This window comes from Spodoptera frugiperda, chromosome 26 (assembly GCF_023101765.2).
Source record: "Spodoptera frugiperda isolate SF20-4 chromosome 26, AGI-APGP_CSIRO_Sfru_2.0, whole genome shotgun sequence".
Lineage (NCBI taxonomy): Eukaryota > Metazoa > Arthropoda > Insecta > Lepidoptera > Noctuidae > Spodoptera > Spodoptera frugiperda.
In genome coordinates, this window is record NC_064237.1 from 1,683,879 (window position 1) to 1,706,247 (window position 22,369).

The window sequence follows — 22,369 nt, forward strand, 5'->3', positions numbered from 1 at the left end:
GTTTGATTGTACAATACCAACGCTCTAGCTTTTATTATTTTTTTGCTTGTATAATAGTTTCGAAGAATTGGAAGCTGTGATGAGATTATGTTGCTACACTTTTAACAAGAAAATTGAAATAGATTGTTTGCGAAAATAATAATTGGAATGAAAAATATTCTGTATCTATACAAAAAACCGTTCCTAGAACCGAAACACCTTAAAAATAAAATAAAACACCAATGAAAAATAAACTATAAACGTATATGTGCTACAATTAACATCTATTTAACCAACAATCTTAGCTAAGTTCGAGAAATCAGGCCACGTGTCCTCCGTGTCGTTAGCAGGCGTAAACTTTTTTTCTAACTTCATATCTTTCAATATCGGCATGGGATTACTGTTATTGCCATTGTTGACATTGGAATTCTTATCATCTGGCTTAGCAGTTTCACCTCGATTCATCTTCTGGTACTTTACAATGAGTTCCAGTACTTCATGTTGCATACGTAGTTTTATTTCTCCTGATAGATTTTTCATTGCATTCCCAACATATTGTCCGAATACAAAGTCTTCGCTTACTTGTCTGGATAGGAATTCTCTACCGAGTTGCACGATTACGTCCTTCACGATGTTTGAAGCTGTGGAGTTTGATACGTTGTGCGAGGCTGTCTTGGGAGGGTGCTTCCAGTGGACTTTGTCGTATTTCGGTCGGATTGGAGGGGGACCAATGGCAACGGATATCACTTCATCGTTGTCAATGTCATCTTCTTCTAAAGGCGTTAGGTGGCCTGATGGCTGGAATGAAATGTTTAATTTAAATTACGACGTTTTGGTGTATTTGTACCAAAGATGCAGTCTGATTTATATATTTTTTTAATTTTTATAATATTTCTGTCTTTCATCGATTTAACACAGATCTGTACAAGAAACGATATTATTATTAAAAATATGAGGAATCTGTGATATCTTAAAGACGAGAATGATGAATGAAAGAAAAAGAATTGAACCGATTCTAAGTTATCTACCTATATTACTTAACTAGATACAATCTTGCTTTAAGTAAAAAAAAATCTTATTAATATGATAAGCAGGGAATATTATGTACTAATGCAAAATCAGGATGGATATATTTTTTTAAAGGAAACAAGGTAATTATTTTAAATGAATGTACCTTCTTCCTAAACTCTCTAGTGCGTGGTGTGGTGACTCTCCTCTTGGCGTCTGGTTCAGGAAGCATGTGTCTCTTCGAATGGTAGTGGATGCTTCTCCGATGGATGGTTGCGTCTCGGTCGTGCATTCTCTCTCTGTCCCTCCTCTCCTCTCTTGATGCGGTCCATGCTGACTGTAAAGGAATTTAGTTATTGTATTAATATGTTTTAAAATTGAATATCGGGTGATAAGCTTTTATTAATTTTAGGAATAAGGATATTCGCTTATAATTTGGTCTTTTGTTTCATTATTTTAGGGTTATTGAACTTTTAAATAGCGTGGTATGTTTTAACTATTGATTTATGCACATTGTTGCAAGTTACATTAATTTTCTTGAGTGTTTAAATTCATTTTCCAATAAAAACCAATATAAATTAAGTTTGCTATAATTAAATTAAAAACTGTCAAACAGAATAATTAGAAAGGTAACAAACGATAAAAGAGTGTAGAATACAGCCTTACATATATACACAACATACGCGATTTAAATCAATCATTTAAAATACTAGATAAAGGCATAAGATTAAGAAAATACAGTCCTAATCAACGACCGAAAAAACCACACAAATTACCAGAAAAAACACCAAAGAAAAATCAACTTACAATAAGTACAGGAGACAGCACAAGGAACAATATGGAAAATATCTTTCCGTCCATTGCTACCGGCAACAAATCATTGACTGTTCTTCACCCACTTTGAACCGATAACAACAGCTTTGTTTATTTACAAAATAAGACCACTTCTGCGACACTACACAATGAGTGAGACGAATAGGTAAACACAATCATGTGGGAATTCTTTTCTGAATCAATTTTATATGAAAACTTGTTTTGTTCTGTTGCAAGAATTGTTTCTTGTTGATTTGTTCTGTGACTGAGTTGTTGATCTTCCAGTATTTTTTTAACCGACTTCATTAAAATGGAGGTTCTCAGTTTGACCTGTATGTATGTATGGTTGTGCGTGATTATGTTGCGTTTGGTTAAACAGATTTTGATACGGTTTTCAGACTTAGACATAGAGATTGTTATGGGATATTACCTGACATAAAAAATGGAAGCGGTAAAGAGACACTTTCAGTTCAATTTTAGAGTCAAATTTGTGTATCCATTTTTATGGTAGTGTTATTTTATAATTACAGTTATGTCATGACACAAATATATCTTGTGACTCTTAAGTGGTAGCCTATATAAAGTAGAAAATTTGGCTAAGTAGATTGCAAAATTGTGAACCTAAAGCATCATGTTACGCAGCTTTTACTGTCACTGTATTGCTAGCGAGGCAGTTTGAAAACAGTAATTTACAACTAAATAATGCCTTACTCTAAACCATTTAATTTAATTGCACTCAAACTTCGCCCTAATCTCCTGACGATAGAACTTGTTTCGAAGTAACACCATCTGTGTAAATACGAGACGAGATTGCACCGTGAAATATTTCTACAAAACATCTGTTTAAAATGTAAAACCATAAAATGTTAATGGAATTTATACGGAATCCATAAAACTTTTAAGTGGGATCGTTTGTATTCCTACCGAATCGTAACAAGACCGGTGTGGGTGACCTCTGAATCTTTATCGAAATACCCCTTTTGTTTCGGGGTGCGTGAACGAAGAGGGGTCTATGGGAGGTCTGTTTATGGTGGTCTTATCATATGTTGCCACACGTAGGCGAAGTTACACAAGTCGAAAACTGCCTCCTTTCACGATTTAATTAGATCCCCGGTTTAATTGAAAATATGTTTTAACATCAAATCCGCAAATAAATGGTTTGAACACACGCACGTAAGGTTAGGTGAAAAGGTTTACAGGGATATTAAAAAGATATCAACAGATGTTTGTGATTCATTGTGGATTTTATTGTGTTTGTATTAAGGTGTTTATTTGTTTGTTGTTTTAGAAGTTTGACGCAGATGCTGAGTGATTAATTGGTGTATAATGTTGAGTATACAATGCTAATACTTTTTCTGCGTTATGTTTGTGTATATGTAATAAACACCTCTTCAAACGAACTGAAGTTTTAGGAGACACCTCCTGAAGCTGAGACTGTCCAAAAAGAGATATTAACCCTTTAACTGCCTGTGTCGCATATATGTCCTGTCCCTCCCGCTCGTATCGTATTGCTGCGACAGAGAAAATTCATGATTTTTATTTACACTATTGCTCCTCCTTATTTAGTGTACATATAATTATTTTGTCATTTGTAGCCGCGTTCTAGGGGCACGATAATTGATATTTAACTGGCCACTTAAAGAGTTAAAAATATCTTCAAATATAAAGTTATTATCTATTATTTTATTGTAACTTTCGTGAGACATACTAAATCAATTATTATATGTTATCGGCTTACTCACGTAACTGTTTGACGAGGAACTCGACTAGTTTCAAGCCATTCTAGAGGCTCATATTCATGAGCAGCATTCCACGACACACAATAATTATCTATTGTTTCTTAAAACATATTTAGCTAAGTTACTCTAGTAATCTTTGGCAAAATAACTTCAACATTACTTTATTCACCTACATTTAATTCTCCCTGTATTTCAGCGCGTTTTGCTTGCTCTGTCAACCATACTCAAGTTCATCACGTCACGTAGATATCGTAAGCAAATCCAACATTTAACTTAAGTGAAAACTTACATGTGTGAGTGACTAAGTAAGTGCTTACACGCGTTGTATTAATTTCATTAATTCTAATTGTACTTTCAGTGAAGATTGTGAAGATTTTCAGGGCTTTCAGTAGAAGTTTGCACGTTTTATGTGTGTATGTGTTTAATATCTATGTGTTTTGAATTTAATTTTGTTATTTGTTGATAATTTCGCTTTGAGTGTATTTAGTTTGTTTAATGGCAACGTCGTTACGCCTTTTACCCCCGAAAGGGTAGGCAGAGGTTATTTGTATTATAAGACCCATGTGCCTATTGCCATATACTGGGCACACTTCCAGACTCCGTGCTACCACTGAGAAATTTTCGATAAACCGAAAAAAGTTCAGTAATACTTTGCCGGAAATCGAACCCAAGACTCCTTGTCCGGCAGTTGCACGTGAGACCACTAGGCCAACGAGTCATTCTCTTTAATGGTTTGATAAGTATATACGAGCTCATATCAAAAATCTTATGGTTCGTAGGCGTACATACTTTAAGTAATTTTGTAAAGACTGGTAAAGAATACCTACATCTGGTACTAAGTTCACCCATGTTCAAAGATCAAAACAAACAAATACATAAACATTTCAGTCAAAGTGTTCCAACTTCTAACTTCAATTTCAGTAAAAGAAAATTTCCTTCACATACAACTTTCAGTGCAATATAAACTGAAATGCTGAAACCTGACAAAAGCACAGAAAGGAGCATAAAACAATAAATGGCGAAGTGCAAGCCTTAAATGAAAAGCCTTAGAAATGCGCTCATTACGTCCCACATAGCTCGAGATCTCGAGAATTTGTGAGCATTCTCGAGCAACGGGCAAAAACTCGAGCCACGTTTACAACTTATAAGAATAAATAAACAACGGAGTAGAAATTTAAGTTTACAGCAGTGTGCACAGGAATGTGTAGAGATGCTAAATACAAATTATTTTGGAAATAATTTGGTAGGGTTTCTTTGTTGTCAAAGCGTATCTGATAGATGAGAATACCTAGGTTTTAAAACGTACTCTTTGAATAGGAAGGAGGGATTAAAATACTATGTCAAAAATGAATAATACAACATCTGTAGTTTGTTATTTGCAAATTAGATTGACTGGATTATATAATTACGTTTATTCGATTAAATACGATTGTATTGTAATAAATTTAAATTTAGACAATACGATTCGTTGCTCTTGAAATAAGTACAGCGATTAACCTCTCGTATATAAGACAGCAATAGAAAATGCATTGTGTCTCGCGTAGATCTGCGTTCGTAGATACGTACCCTGCGTAGATACGACGGGTTAATAAATAAACATCACCTATATACTTTAAAAAATTAAGTCATGTTTGTTACACTATTTATAACTTAAGAACGCCTAATAAATTTACTGAAAATTTGTGGTGAGGTAGCTTAGAACCGGGAGACACATTTTAGCGTATGGACATTGTATTCAATGGTTTCCCGGTAATTCTACGGAAACAAAGAAAAATAAAACGAGTTTGATTGCGACGCAAACAGAGTCGCGGACAGAAACTAGTATTATCCTCAAATTCTACTCAAACGTGTGAGTACAAGCTTGATTTAATTTTAATATTCTATACTTGGATGTATCTAAGTCTGGTTACTTGGTAACTGTTATAAATTCTGACACGTTCTGACATGTTTCACGTATACATTAAATACAGAGATCCAGCCCTTCACTGAGTTCACTTGAAGTGGGATAGTCTACATAATTTAGATAGTTTAGAATCAATATACACTTCTATAGAATAAATGTAGTGGGGTGAGAGGTGTATTACGTATGTATGTAAATATGCCTACTTAAAAAGGTTATTAAATTAATATCTTTACATATTTATATTTTGAAATTGTTCGTAACGGGTTTTCTAGTTCGTTTTTTAGTTCGAACGTGTGCGTTCTTTTATATAAAGAACACACACGTTCATTTTTCACAGAACTTATGCGTCTTCATCGCCCAAAAAAATAAATGGCTGTGACATACGGACGGACAGACAGACAGATAGATAGACAGACAGACAGACAGACAGACAGACAGACATGGTTCCGTTTTTTGCCATTTGGCTACGGAACCCTAAAAATGACATTCGCATTACTTACTAAACATTTGATTATATAAAAATCTCATTCAGATTTTAAAAGACATGTGTTTACATCTAACCAAGAGAAATCGTATTATTCCTCCAAAAATATCGAAGACCTTATTCAAAGACCAAACAATCTAATCCTTCTGCAGCATCCCTTCTCTATCGAATCACAACCCGTGTCAAGCTCGTTCGACCTGTTACAAGGTTTCAATATCACGTCTAGACCGCACCGATATGTGATATGACTGATCGAACACGTGTTACAGATCGTCTATTGTTTTAAATTTTTGGGGTTTGTCGTTCAAGGTAATTTTAGTATGGGTGTGCGTAAATCACTAGGTCTGTAGTTTAGTAAACTCCTCATTAAATGGATGAAAATAAGATATCATTGTAAAGTTGTGAATCTCATTTTTTTTTGGTATATTTATAAGCCGGTAAACGATGTTAAGCAATCGCCGCCGCCCATGGACACCCGAAACACCAGAGGCGTTACAAGTGTGTTGCCGTTTTGGGGGTTAGGAAGGTTAAGGCTTGCTGGGGAATCGAGGATTGGGAAAGTGGTAATTGGGCCTCCGGTAACCTCACTCACAACGAAATACAACGCAAGCGTTGTTTCACGTCGGTTTTCTAGGAAGCCGTGGTATCGTCGATTCTGTGGGGCCGTGGTGTAACTCCGGTCGAGCCGGTCTATTCGTACCAAAGCATGGCTCTCATACACTTAAAATTGGACTTGCCTTTAAACATGGGGGGCACCGGCTCGAAACGCAGGAGTAGGAACGGGGTGGTTTTTAGTCAGTAAGAGTCTGACACTCCCTCTCACCTCGTCCAAGGCGGGAGAAGTCATTAAATGATTTACCCCCCTCAAAAAAGCCACATACTGAAAAAATATCAACCTATAATAACCACCTATTAACACTGAAACGAGGCAAAAAATGTTGACAGTAGTATTAATACACAATGTTCCCATTCCAACTCAATCTATTTGAAGTCCCCCCAGGCAAAAGGCGTGCTAAAAAAATCTCGAACACATAACATGACTGACCTCAAAGCCTATATGAACGACCAGAGTAAGTTGACCTCCATCCCCCTTCTCAGGTGGTAAAGGATTGGAGTGTCAAAAGGCGGGGCGAGGTTTTGTTGCGGCTCTTAGTATAGTGGTACATTTTTCTAGACGCGCCAATGATGTTAGATTTGCTTAGTGTTTGTTTTATAAAGTAGTAAATAGCAGTATTTTTAGTAAATGGAAAGTTGAAAGATTATTTGATGAATAATAGTCCATTGACTATTGAAGTTAAAAAGCTATAACAATCTATGGATATGAAAAATGCTCGCTTTTCGAAGTATTCATAAAATCATCTTATCAAATGCGAAAGGATTGTTATTTTATTAGGATTGGGATTCTGTAATCGTGTAGACTACCTGTTTGGTCGAGTGTTTCGATTCCCGGGTTGGGTAAATTACTGGGCTTTTTTCAGATTTTTGATTTTTTTCAGTGAAATAGCACTGAATCGGGAATTGTGCCCAGTATAATAATATGGCAATAGGCTTATCCCTTATTATATATTATATTATGGGACTTATGCCGCAAATGGTAAAAAGTGGATGCACATTGTACAGTAGCATTTCACGTCATTATACGTACATTATTGTACATTATACGTTATGACGACAACAAGAAACTATCCTTTTTAACCAATCTTCCATTCCTCTAATCAAAATATAACATGAGGTACATCCACCTACACATCCAACATCATTGGCCGACCTCGTCATGTCATGAATAAGTGAGCCGTCAGTGATTGTGTTGAAACATTAACGCTGCCCGCCGGATCCGTCCGCCCCACTTTTTATATTATTCACTTTACGATGTATCATGCCGACTTTGATGTATTGGTTTATTCGGTTTGTGACTTGTGGATACTGGAATCGGGATTGGTGTATCAAGGAATTGGTTTTAGTGTGCAGTTAAAGCAGGATTATTTTGTGCAAAATTAGATTATTTATATTAAAGGAATGATGATGATGAAAATTAAAAATCTGTTTAGTCCGTCAGTTAGGTAATGAAAAATATTAGACACGTATTTTTTTATTTTGTTATACATATAAGATACAATACTATACTCGCTATATTTCAAATGCGTATATTTATTTATTTATTGATTTTCACTTTGAAGTGATATTTTCTTTTGAAGTAACTTACAAACATAACATATCATTCTATATTCTAAATTGAAAATGAGACATATTTTGTTTGACAAAGAAACATAATACAGGTTTTACAGTCCGATTTAAAACCAATCGATTAAAAATACAGTCCATAGCATGATAGCTAAATCATATCATAATAATATAATACATATACCATAAGTATCCTTTTTTCCCCACAAACAATACAAATAGAAATACATATTGAACGTTTGCGTTAGTGTGTAGTGTGAAGACATGCTAGAACAGCGCATTCAATTGTTTGCAAGCACAATATTGCTATTCTAAGAATAGATTCTTACGATATGAGTCCGTTCAGACGACACGTTGAAGTTGAAACAGAATGTATGAATACATAGATGTCGGTTTTAAAAGTATCTTGATACATAAAAGCTTTGGTAAAATACTAATAGCTATCTCTTTTATATCAGCTAGATTAAAAGATATAGCGTTATTTTAATTATAAAATACTTAATTAATTATAATTTTATCACTATTTTTCAACCGTTTTGTTTGTTTGTTTGGGTCAAATTTAGTTATTGAAATTTAATCCCCTTCCTAACGTGTGATCAATCTAATTATTGGTACACACTCGAGTGTGTACCAAAGTTTTTATTATATGATCATCAAGATTAAGAAGAAAGCTCTTTAAAACCGCATGAAAAATACTAATATGTATTACTTGTCTTTGATAATAATAAGATAATTGTTGAAAAACCTGACAAAATATTATAACCAGTACAGAAGTACATAGTCTTCACAAAATCAGGAGTTCTGGAAATTCCAAGGTTTACAATAGTGATTATAATAAACGATTTATTAGGTCATGCGCAAGCAATGACGTCAAAAAAATAAAACAACTGTTTAATTTTGTATTCATGAAGTTGCGAAACGTCAGGTCTACGAAAAAGTTACTTCGGGAAATCAAATAAAAACCCAAAATCATCAAAACGCAATTAGCAGCCTCGGTCTCTGCTGCTGTCTTCTCTGTCATTATGGCCTTTGTTCCGACAAACGTAATAGGTCAGTGTCATTGTTATGCAAATCTGGATGTCGACGAGTACATTAGCGCTCTATGTTTTATTCATACCCCGAAGACAAAACTAACTGTATCCTAAAATATTTGAAATATTCAAAGTGCTCTCTCGGCCCGTTGTACTGATGGCATTTCTTAGATCTCACAAAAGTGTGTAATTCCGAAAATTGCACCTTCCTTAGCGTTGAATATGCATAGAAAAATAGTGTTAGTACCGAGGGAATTTCAAAATGCAGCTGAATTACTGTGCTCTTGTTCTATCGCATAATTTCTTCTGTGAAAGAAATATTATTTGTAGATTTTTTTGTTTTGTTGTTCTTTTTGTTTTGTTTACTGAATTTACAAATAGAAATAAAAAAGGTGATTCTGGAGAAATTCTTCTCGGGTTTCTTTACCACCAGATGGTGTGTTATTTAGCTATGCTACTAAGATGTAATAGCTAAGCTGTGAAACTATGTGACCGTTTCTACTGATACTAAGATATGTAGCTACGTGAGCAAGTGTGAGTGAGGCTACCGAAGGTCCAATTACCCAAATTCTCAATCCTAAATTCTCCTAAACCCTTAAATTCCTAAACCCCAAGAGGCTAGCAACGCCTCTGATCTTTCGGGTTTCCATGGACGGCGGCATTGCTTACCATCAGGTAATCCATCTGCTCGTTTATCGGCTTATACCACAAAAACAAAATGGATAGCCTGTGCGTGAAGGCACATGGAAGACACCAGAGTTAGTAATAATTGTATTATATTATGATGTCGTGATGGAAAGAAGAAGAAAGATATTTTTTAAACATGTCAACATGTTTCAAACATATCTTTCAAATTAGAATAGGAATTAATCTACGTACTTATTTCATTGTATTATTGTACACAAATATCTTTATTTATTTGCACTTCATTTACCTCCAACCTACACAAGATGGCAGCTTATACGTATAAAAGTGAAAATCCAGTCATGATTTATGATTTATACTCACACACAATACAAGAAGGGAGATGGAGGGGGGAAGTACAGGCAAACTTGAAAATTCTTGAGTACAAAGTTTGTCAGTTTTCATTTTGTTCGCGAATGTATTTTGGGACAATCGTGATAGGAGTTTAGACATTTGTGTTGAAAGCATTCGGTACAGATGTTAGATGGTGTTTGTTCAAAGTACATGCGACGCGAAAATGTTTTATAGATAATCGTGAGTAATGTATTGTGTGAGAATGCTTTGTTTGAGATCTAAATATTAGCGGAGGTATGTAATAATATTAGTATAACATAGCGAATATTATTCCGACAATGGCGCATTACTTAAATTTAAAAAAGGTATGATATTGCGACCTATGCCTAATGCTATGCCAGGAATAGGTATGTAACGAGGTGATCCAACAGAAAACTAAAGTTACCTACATAGCTAAATGATTAGCAAGCTGAAATGGCAGTTGGCTGGTCACATTTGTCAAAGAACCGATGACCGTTAGATTAAACGTGCTCTAGAGTGAAGACCGCGTCTAGGCAAGCAATAACGATATCCGAAAGGTGGCTGGTAGTGGTTGGATGCTTAGAGGTGAAGAGCTCAATGGCGAGTCATTGGAGAGGCCTATGTCTAGCAGTGGATGAGAACAGGCTAATGATGATGACTGCAACCTAAACTAAATCTTAGTTTGAAAATGTCACAGCCAATTGAAGTTCTGAGTTTAATAGTCTCTTGAGTTTAATAAAACACGTATGAAAAGGAATTGTTACAATTATGTTTATGAATTAATGTATCAAAAATGAAACAAAATTATAAAAAAACAGAATGAAATGAAAATAACAAAAGAAAAGTTATGTGGAGATGCTGGGATTTGAACCCAGGACTTTCAGCATGCGAAGCAGACACTCTACCACTGAGTTACATCCCCGGTGGTAAATTCGTCGAAATTGAAGATCCCTTTCAGAGTATACAGGAAAATTCTCTTTTTACCTGAAATATATGATCACCTCAAGATATGTTTAGTGACGCCATTAAGGTACATTGCGTATTCTGACGTCATAGGCAATTTATTAGCGTGACAGTAATATCACGTGACTTCAGGGTTTATGCACTATATATTGGATATTGGATAGTTACCTTAAAAATAAGTTTTGCGCTGGAAAAATCTCATATTTTAGACATTAAACTATTCCAAACTTACGTAGCATCTAGAGTATTGATTCAGTCATACAAACAACTTTGTACTAACGTGATCTTTAATACCAAAACAATAAGACCACTTTCCCTTTGCTCAAAGTATTCTGCGTCGTTGTTGTCTACTATTGCACTCATAGCTCATACAATATGTTAGTTGCACATAATATCACCAAGTTTAGTGTAACACTCCTCTTATATAAAACAAACAATAAAACTAAAGAGGTCAAAAGTGGTGTGTAATATCGTCGCCGCAGTTAGCGGGTGCTAGGGGCCCACATATACTCCATGCACCCCGGAACCAGTGGGGCCCCGGGGCCCACAAACCCGGCTTAGTTTACTGCTTGTATAAATCACTTGAATTGTTGAATGTGCGTGAAAAGCCGCGGACTTTTGTTGTATGGTCTTATTTATAGACGTTGGAGTTTTAATGGGCTACGAAACTTGTTTCTTAAGAATTTGGTTTGCAGTATACGTGTGTGTGCTCGACGATTTTTATTCGAGCGTTTTTACTTGTTGGTTGAAGGAGTTTTCTGTTGGTTCGTCGTTTTGTTGGGTATGTGTGCTGAGTATTTAACTTTAGTAGATAATATTTATTTGTACTATGTAACAGTTTAATATTGTTTATCGATCACTTCTAAGGACTTCAACGCTTGGCACCCACTTATTCTCTTTGACTATCTAGTAGAACTAATATAGGATTACGTAATCAATACTGACACAGGGTATAAAAACCAGTTATGACTGCTACATGTAGACCGTTAACCAAAAATATCAGCCAAAACTAGTCTACTGCAATATTTATAACATTTTTCATATTCAAATTGTACCAAACGTCGCATCGCAATGCAACCCGCGGCCAATCCCATTTGTTAAATTTGCGCTGAACTATTTGGACGGCGTTTTCGCGTTACAACGTTTCTGTTACACATAGATCATGTGTCTTGCTTGTAATAACGCTAACAAAAGCGGTAATGGTTCACAAATATTTATTGTTTGTCGGCTGAAAGAGTTTAAAGTGCTGTTTTAAATTGAGTGTTAATTACTTTGCAGTTAGATTGTGAAATATTAGTTTAGTGAAAGAGTGGGCTTAGGTTTCATATTGGTATAGTACTATATTGCCACTTTTGGTACTTTTAATCGCCAAACTCTGGTTACAATGGGTCGTTTAAAATAAATAATTGTTTCTTTATGTTTTTAAAGAACGCTTCCGATCTCAAACCTTTCCAAGCTTACTTGCAACAGCATTGCATGCCACAACTACATTGTAGCGTACTAGCCATTTAATCTAGGTAAATATTCACAGCAAAGTACATAAAACACTTAGCGTATACATCACGCGAATACCACCTACAAAGGCAGACTCTTGCAGCGCTTGACCGCTTTCTATCGCTTCCTGTCGCTAGCCGTAAATCAGCTTACGTTTTACCATTCATCGCTTTTTGCTGGAAGAAATGTGTCACGTTTCATTTGTTTTTCTGTTAGGGTTGACTGGAAGCTAGAAGATTTTGATTTATTCTTGTGTTTTTATTTTTATACTGTTTTTGCATTCTTCTCTGACATATCTCTTAGTAAACCTGTATTTAATTTACCTTTACATTCATCTTCTTAGAAAGAAAAGGGTTGTTGCGTGTTTTATAAGGTTTTGTCTTTCTTGGTCGTTCCTCATCGCTCAATTTTATTATTGACAACCCCTATTCATTGATTATTAGCTTGGTTTTGGTGAACTGTACCCGATTTATGGCAAAATAGATGTTTTATACCTATAAAACGTTTTGTTATTAAGTATTCCTGTTTAAGAAATTGGGAGTTTTATGATTTCTTTTTAAACATAAAATTTTATCTTGGGTCTAATTTGAATTTCATTGACTAGCCTGCCCGACTCGTACTGGCATTTTACATAACAAGTCTCTGTATAACTATCGATTGTAATTCTGAGAGCAGAAATTATTCCTATTGACTCAATCGACTTTGCAAACGTCGAGGGAATTGAAAAATGTAATTTCTTCTTCTGTAAACTAATACAACATTCCTCATTCACAGTCAACCCTTTAGCATAAAACTCGAGGCTTTTTCTTCTCAATAACCTCTTAGAAGTTGCAAACTTATACGTTTTCCATCCTTCACATAAATCACGCAGTTTTCCATTCAACGCTTTTTGCTTTGGAAAAAGAGAAAAAGAACCGAACGAGTTTTTACACAGAAGGACACACTGGCGGTGTGTTCGCGGAATCGAAAGCGACTTTTTTGCTTTTTAAAATGGAGAATATTAATTTTGGGCATACTTTTTCCGTGTAAAAAGTAGACGTGGAATACTTTTTCCTACACGAGTTTTCTGTAAACCTGACTTTTTTTGTGAGAGAAACAAATAAAAGGATATTTTTTTCTGTATAAAAACTATTGTAAAAGAGCATAAACTGTTATGGTTTTTACGAATTATTGGAAGAATTATTATTTCGTCCGGTTGGTTTCGGTGGTTTGTAACATTATACCGTATGAATCAAACATATATGACTTAATTTAAATTATATTTATTATTATCTTGGCTGGTAATGTATGGAAAATGAGCGACATAGGCCCAGTAGTTAAGGCAAAAATTGCATTTTCCTCTTTGAGATAATTTGAACACTCTTTACAAATATGGAATTTGCAACAGCCGCGTCACATTTCCGTAACATTCCTAGATAACCTACAACATTACAGGAGCTGTTTACACAGAATTTTATATTTGATTCTGTTTAATATTATTTATTTTGTTTGAAAAAATAATTTATTTTTATTTCGTTTCTCCTTGAAATGTTTAGTTGTATTATGCTTCTGTGTACTGCTTGTAGATTCAATTAAGTCATAAAAGAGATCTGCATATTGTATAGGATATACTGTATTATTAGTTCATATTCCATGCCAGTGTGGATTGCTGTAACAAAATGTGAGAAAAAGATCACCAACGTACCCATACATCTCAAAAAGCCCCAACTATAAACAAAGTTCACAAGAACAGTTTATATTCAGCCATTTTCCCCCCCATCAATCTTTTGCAAAATAACAGTTGCTAAAACCAAGCTATAAATTTTTGGATTATCGTTTAAAAATACATTTTCAGTATATCTTCACGGCTGTGGCGCGTGGTGACCAGCTGAGATCATAAAACCAGGCATTTTATACCCGACGTCCAGCTATAGCACACTACTCGTAAATATATCTATAGGAGCTTAAGCTTTTCAATTGGAGTTGTATTCTGGTGTATATAGTGCATAATTCTCATTGGTAAAAAGGTTTGAAAAGTTATTATCTCTTTGTGTGATTCATAAATTGTTGTTACTGGTCTGGGTGTCATGCATCTGAGGAGAAAATCTTAGTTTTAAAAAATAACCCTGATAATTATAGAGATGAAACTTATGGGCACCCTGATGATAGCGTATTTTATCGAAGTCTTTTATAGAATCTTATATGACAAAATAAAAATACGTATCTATTATTTTTTCATTACCTAACTGACGGACTAAATTGATTATTAGTTTTCATAATACATATATTTATTTCACTAGTACCTATTTCAATTTATCTCACAGGACCTTGAATTATAAGTGATTCTTATAACTTATTCGAAACATCTGCTTCGTGATGTAAGTCAGATAAAATTCAATATCAAATTCCAATCTCGTTTTCAGAATAAGTCTTCAAAACTGCATAGCTATAAAAGACTAAGCCAGTTTTACTACTTACGTGATGTCACTTGTCCACACAGTTACACATCAAGCAATACAGAACCAGTTTACCATGGTCTCGCTTTCTACGATCTTTTCACATATCGAAGGTCAGTTTATACTGGGCTGTATCACTTGATATGTAGTTGTGTACGAGCACCGTACGTTTCCCTGGCGACTTACTAGTCGTTTTACAAGAGGTTGTTGAAGTGCGAAACACGTAATTATTTGTCTCATTGAATTCTTTTGTAAACTACCTGTAAAAGCTTACTATTTTAAATTGGTTTTGGTGTGGATTTCCACATTTATTTAGCAAGTTTCTTGGGTGTTTTCAGGTCTATGTAGTTAGCAGTTCAGAAGAGATGAGATCAATGGTACACATTTTTTTGTCTAATAAAAAAATAGCTCATTTTTTAAGGGTGAAAACTCATCCAAATACTTCTCACGCCTTGGGCCAGGCGAGAGGGAGTATCAGACTCTTACTGACTCAAAACTACCCCGTTCCTACTCCTGCTCTTCGAGCCGGAGTCCCGATAGTCAGCTAGGTAGTGCGCAGCTCTAAAAAAAGTAGCCCTAGAAGTAAAGAATCCGATTTTCACATTATATTATTATAATCTTGGTTATTTACAATATACATTTTGTAGAAAAAGTTACTAACAAAAATTTTATATACAGAGATCAAGTTGAAGGTGTTATAAAAATAACTGAAGCTATTCTTTCTCACGCCTACACTAGATAAGAAGTGAGGCTAAAGTTCAAGTACTGTCTCTCCTTTATTTATTTTGTAAAACGTTATTTTCAACACCTTATTCAAAATATACGACACAAGAGTACTATATAAGGTGTTCTAAAATTATCTGCCATGGTTTCAGTGGGAGGTCGTGGTGTGTTTGAAGATTATAACAGTGAAGAAATTTCGTACCTTTAACCAGTTAATTCCATTTGAGAATATAAAGAAGCTTAAATAAACATTCAGTCTACTCACAAATACGTACTATTCGTCATGAAATACGCACTATGCGACCGAGATAATGAAAGAGATAACTTTTTCATATCAAATTCATACATAGATTGTATTGTATGAAAAAACACTCAAAATCAAAAATTTATTATTTACTATTGTAATCTTCAAACACAACACTACCTCCCCTACCTACCGTGGCAGATACTTTTAAAACTATACAATGTGATAGGCGCGAGACTTCTAACCCGTTAAGGCTGAGTACTACATCTAATTTTATCGACAAAAAAAATATGGGTGGTTGAACACTCCCCCTAAAAATTATGGCTATTTTAATATTTCTTTTAATGTACTCCGGCGCACTTGATACTTTATGTGATAACAAATGTTGTATGCGTCGTAGAAACAAAAAAAAAACGACAAACGATAGCTAATAACCTTGGCTAACTAATTCATTACTTTTTTCATATGTTTGGTAATGTTTTGGTGAGAAAAAAAATCATTTCTAAATTATTTTGACCGAAAAAATTGCTATTTTTCAATACTTTCACGAATTACTCAAAATTTCGTCCCATAAAATTATTAATTATTTGCGCTCATTTAAAAGTATTTGAGTTTTTCTTTCTAACGATACCAAAAACATCACCATAACATCATTAATTCTAAGTAGTTTCCCCTGTGTAAGCTCAATACTCATACTCGACATTATTTGTAAATAAAACCAGTAATACTCATATGTACTTTACATTTATTTAAAACTAGCTTTTGCCCGCGACTTCGTTCGCGTGGAATAGTGACTTCCGGCAAATTTTTGGTTTTAACCACATAGTTCCCGATCTCGCGGGATCTCTTCAAAAATGAGATGTGGAAGATATTCCAGGGAACTCTTCAAAAATCAACATAATGAGCTCTGCGTTTGAATTTAATAGATGTATACTCACTTAGGGCATTGAAAAAATAGTTTAAAAACGGACTTAAACTAACTTAAAACTAAAGAAAGCTACGAATTACGAATTTATAACAATTAAAAAAGAAACTATATTACAACCTATCCTCTATGCTATAATAACCAAGCTTAAACTAAATAATTTAAAAGAAACGACTTAAATCTAATCTAATTAAAAAAAATATGACTTACAATTTTATTAAAAAAACTAACTACAGTAACTACTAATAATCGATATCAAACTAAACCTACGTTAAATAGTTTAACCAAAAACCCAACAAATAAACTTATTAATTGACAAATACAACGAATCCATCCAATTTAGAATATACGAAACAGCAGGACCACTACAGACAAATAATCATACGACTGATAATACACTTTTTCTACGATAGTACCGAAGCGCTCGGCCGATACCCAACCAAATGAATGTAACGAAACCATAGCGCGATCTATTTCGATCCCAACGCCATCTATCGAGGATAAAGACAACTTGGATTATTTATTTATACTCCGTTCGGGCATTTTCTTTGTACTAAAAGTTTAATTATATTGATATTATTTTTTTCATACCTTTTTACTATTTATTTACTTTTTTCGATGAATTAAAACAATAACATGAACCGAAGTCGTGTAACGATCGACATAGAATTATCTATACTCCGTTAGAGCATTTTCTTTGTACTAAATGTTTTATTATATTGATATTATTTTTTTCATACCTTTTTACTATTTATTTACTTTTTTCGATAAATTAAAACAATAACATGAACCGAAGTCGTGTAACGATCGACATAGAATTATTTATAAATAATTTATTTCTTATTTTTATTTTTTGATTTTTGAAATAAAAATATATCTATGTCCTTTCTAAGGTTCTAAACTATATCTGTACCAAATTTCAACCAAATCCGTCAAATAGTTGCGGAGATTAATGGTATAAGCATAGAATGTTCGACGTGATTCTTTAATTTGACATAACTTTTTTATTTATGAACCGATTGACATGAAACAAACACTAAATGTAAATTTAAGCATCCCACAATATATTCGTGAAAACCGCATCCAACTCAGATCAGCCGTTTCTGAGATTAGCGCGCACAGACGAACAGACAAACAGACAAACAGACAAACAGACAAACAGACAAACAGACAAACAGACAAAAAAAAAGTTAATTACATTTTTGGGTTCGACATCGACATAACAATAACCCCTGCTATTTTTTTTATTTTTATTTTCAATGTACAGACAGCACTTTTCTACGATTTTATTATATGTATAGATCAAACCTACTAAAATACAAACAAACAAAACATTTTAATGCTTAAAATTAATAAAATTTGAAGTCAAAGTCAAAGTCAAAATCATTTATTTCAAATAGACCAGGAAGGCACTTTTGAACATCAAAGCAAATATCCTAGCCTATCCTATCCTATAGTCCTCTAGTGAAGCTATTTGCTCGTTCCGATGTGTGGAGAAGAACGAGCAAGAAACTCCATAGGTTACTCTTTTACAATCAGATTTACAATACAATTCTTTGGGGATGGTTGAAGCAGAAAGTTTATTTCGTCGAGGTAAACACGAGAGAAGAGCTCCGGGAAAGAATTAGGATCGCCGCCGACGAACTCCGATCTAATCCCGCGCTATTAAGAAGAACCACGCGACAGAATTGTATTGGAAACCTGATTTAAAAAAGTAATCTATGGAGTTTCTTGCTCGTTCTTCTCCACACATTGGAACGAGCAAATAGCTTCACTAGAGGACTATAGGATAGGATAGGCTAGGATATTTGCTTTGATGTTCAAAAGTGCCTTCCTGGTCTATTTGAAATAAATGATTTTGACTTTGACTTTGACTTCAAATTTTATTAATTTTAAGCATTAAAATGTTTTGTTTGTATTTTTAGTAGGTTTGATTTTAAATAAATGTAAAGTACATATGAGTATTACTGGTTTTATTTACAAATAATGTCGAGTATGAGTATTGAGCTTACACAGGGGAAACTACTTAGAATTAATGATGTTATGGTGATGTTTTTGGTATCGTTAGAAAGAAAAACTCAAATACTTTTAAATGAGCGCAAATAATTGGTAATTTTATGGGGCGAAATTTTGAGTAATTCGTGAAAGTATTGAAAAATAGCCATTTTTTCGGTCAAAATAATTCAGAAATGATTTTTTTTCTCACCACAACATTATCAAACATATGAAAAAAGTAATGAATTAGTTAGCCAAGGTTATCAGCTACCGTTTGTCGTTTTTTTTTTGTTTCTACGACGCATACAACATTTGTTATCACATAAAGTATCAAGTGCGCCGGAGTACATTAAAAGAAATATTAAAATAGCCATAATTTTTAGGGGGAGGGGGTTCAACCACCAATATTATTTTTTTTGTCGATAAAATTAGATGTAGTACTCAGCCTTAACGGGTTAGAAGTCTCGCGCCTATCACATTGTATATTGTTTCATAAACCTACTTTACTAATCCTACTTTCATTAGGAAAAAACTATAATTATCTTCAAAACACCCTATTGTGTTAGACCGAAAGTTTGAAATCGTTTGTGATTAATCGCAGACATATTAATGATAGAAATTATTATCTTCAACACTGAGTTTGCCAAACTAAGATCCACTAAATAATTCTTAGACATACAAACATACTCGTACCATTCCACATTACTGCACATCTCTGTAGTACAAATAGTGTTGGAACACGATCCATAAATCATAGAATTCAATTAGTAATACGACTAAGCCTCGTCGTCAGGTATCGAATGTATGTATCGGCGTAAACAACCCATACATACACACAACGTGTACATTATACATGTATGGTAATTGTAAAGTGGGAATTACAGCGCTCTGAATGCGTTGAAACTTTGTCTTAATAATTTATTTTGGCGTAGCGCTTACGTAGCGGTGTAGCGTGTAGCTCGTAGCGACGTAGCTCGTAGCAACGTAGCGCGTAGCAAAGGATATTTTGCTTGTTCTATTTTTATTGGCTAGCCACAATAATGTTTTTGTTATTTTTCATAAAAAAATGGTGGATGTTAATATTGTATTTGATTCCTTCCAATAAATAGACCCAACCTTTCCATCTATATTAATACACTTTGTACGAGACTGAGAGGCTCCCACGCAAAAAAGAATCGTTTCAATCCACCGCAACACGAAAAAGGTCTTAAGAGGCGAAAAAAATCTCGTCCCCATTTTTTAGAGAGTCGACCGAAATCAAGCGTGGTACAGTCTATATTAAATTCAACAGTAGAAGATTACAATATTGAATAGCGAATGAGTATTTCGACGGTGGGTGAAAAAAAAGAGTACCCTCTTGAATAATTCAGGCACAATCACTGGCCATCTCATTTATTCATGCAGCGAGACCCACTAGCCGCTGCGTTGCCATTCATCTCAGATTATAGAAAAAAATGGCTACCATGAATATGTGATGGCACAGGAAATTAAAATCTTTTATGTAATACATACTTTAGTAGCCAGTCACGTAAAATTGTGTCACACGTATTTTTTATGACGTTTTATGTGTTAGGTTGAAAATATAAAAAAATACGGAGATGGTGAGTAGGTACGTGTAACCAGTTATGATACTTCCTCAAATAAAACGGTTTCTTGTCTCTTATATAAGATTACTTCTATTAAATAATTAAGATTTAAAATTATTTAATGACTGCCTCGTTAGCTGAGTGGTCGTAAGTGGCAAGGGTCTCGGGTTCGATTCCCGGGTCGGGCAAAGTACTGCTGGACTATTTTCTGTTTTTCGAAAATTTCTTAGTGGTAGCACGGATTCAGGATATGTGCCCGGTATATGGTATTAGGCTCACTCTCTCATGGTACTTACAGTATAAATTGTGAAAAGTGGGTGTACATTGTACAGTGCTATAGTATATACTGTGCACCTCTGCCCAATTGCTACTGGGATAAAAGGCGTGACGATATTAATGATTAAAAGTAAAGCTGATGATCAAAAATTATTTATACACTCTAGGAACTTGAAGTAGGTTTTTAACAAAAACCCTAACCTTGAAAACTGACGAAAGCGACTTAATTAACTTAATTTTGTTATACAGTATAAACACACCTCTATTTTTACTTCATCAAGGTACAACAGTGTAAAAAACGTACACAAATACCCTTTTTTACACATACTAAAGTGTCAAAACCAAACTGACATTATTTTTATAGCCTGTGGCTTCCATTTATGTTAAAATTGAATCGTCTGACATGTCAACCAGGCTGCTAGTGTGTCATGTGCGCGCTCCATTGACGGCTTATTTCAACAGTTTATTTTATTCGACAGGTGTGGCCAGCAATGTAACATTTATTTTGCATATTATGACTAGTGAATGACTCAATGGGTGTGATGTATTTTAATGGTGTTAAATACATAAAAAGACTCAAATATATGTATATTTAAATATACAATGTGATAGGGGCGAGACTTCTAACCCGTTAAGGCTGAATTCTACATCAAATTTTATCAACAAAAGTCGGGGGTCGAAGGGGTCGAATCCCCTCCCCTAAAAACTATGGCTATTTTAATTGTTTTTTTACTTTTTTTGATATAAAAGGTTGTATGCGTCGTAGAAACAAAAAAAAAACGACAAACGGTAGCTAATAACCTTGGCTAACTAATTCATTACTTTTTTCATAAGTTTGATAATGTTTTGGTGAGAAAAAAAAATCATTTGTGAATTATTTTGAACGAAAAAATCACTATTTTTCAATATTTTCAATTAGGGGTTCAACCCCCCATATTATTTTTTTGTCGATAAAATTAGATGTAGTACTCAGCCTTAACGGGTTAGAAGTCCCACGCCTATCACATTGTATATGTCGCGGTACGAATTCAGTTTTGATTATGATTTGAATCAATGCACGATTTCGTGTCGCCGCACCATGTCCATGACACATCTTCTCAGCAACCGTGTCACGACAAAGGGCTCTCTTTAGCAATCTAACCGAACTATTGACTAAAGGATATTATGACTGTATGTATGACTGACAATAGATGGCAGTGTATCGTACTCAGGAACAATAGCAATCCTCCACATATATATTTGGAAATTATATTTTTGTGTATTTCAGATTTTGATGTCGTGGTGGCCAGGGGTTTAAGACGCACGCTTTAGGCAATTAGTATCAATGTAACTTTTCTAAGTTATATGTATTTTCTAAAATTATTTAAACACCACTGGCAAACGGTGAAGGAAAACACCGTGACCTGGGCTTATAATATTTTCTAATTATAAATTTGAAATCACCAACCCGCATTGAGCTAGCGTTGTGATTAATGCTCAAACCTTCTCAATGTGAGAAAAATCTTTAGGCAACAGTGGTTACTTATGGGCTGATGATAATGATGATGATGTATTTCAGATTTTGATGTTTTTCTCTGCCATGTCGATGAAA

At 34.3% G+C, this 22,369-nt stretch overlaps 1 protein-coding gene and 1 non-coding gene across 2 annotated transcripts; both read right to left on the minus strand.

Moving 5' to 3' along the window:
• Window positions 1-224: 224 nt before the first annotated feature.
• LOC118264350 (uncharacterized) lies at window positions 225-1,941 on the minus strand. Its single transcript, XM_035576829.2, has 3 exons — window positions 1,795-1,941; window positions 1,154-1,324; window positions 225-777 (listed from the first exon to the last, which is right to left on the minus strand). The coding sequence occupies exons 1-3, from the start codon at window positions 1,846-1,848 to the stop codon at window positions 268-270; spliced, it is 735 nt and encodes a 244-aa protein (XP_035432722.1). The 5' UTR covers window positions 1,849-1,941; the 3' UTR covers window positions 225-267.
• Window positions 1,942-10,987: 9,046 nt separating this feature from the next.
• Trnaa-cgc (transfer RNA alanine (anticodon CGC)) lies at window positions 10,988-11,059 on the minus strand. The gene has a single exon. It is a non-coding gene; the product is annotated as a tRNA-Ala (tRNA).
• Window positions 11,060-22,369: the final 11,310 nt, after the last annotated feature.

Coding starts and splice junctions, on each gene's coding strand:
- LOC118264350 (XM_035576829.2), bottom strand. CDS start 1,848: ATGGACGGAAAGATATTTTCCATATTGTTCCTTGTGCTGTCTCCTGTA. Junction 1,325..1,794: donor TGCTGTCTCCTGTACTTATT/GTAAGTTGATTT, acceptor ATTCCTTTACAG/TCAGCATGGACCGCATCAAG. Junction 778..1,153: donor CTAGAGAGTTTAGGAAGAAG/GTACATTCATTT, acceptor ATTTCATTCCAG/CCATCAGGCCACCTAACGCC.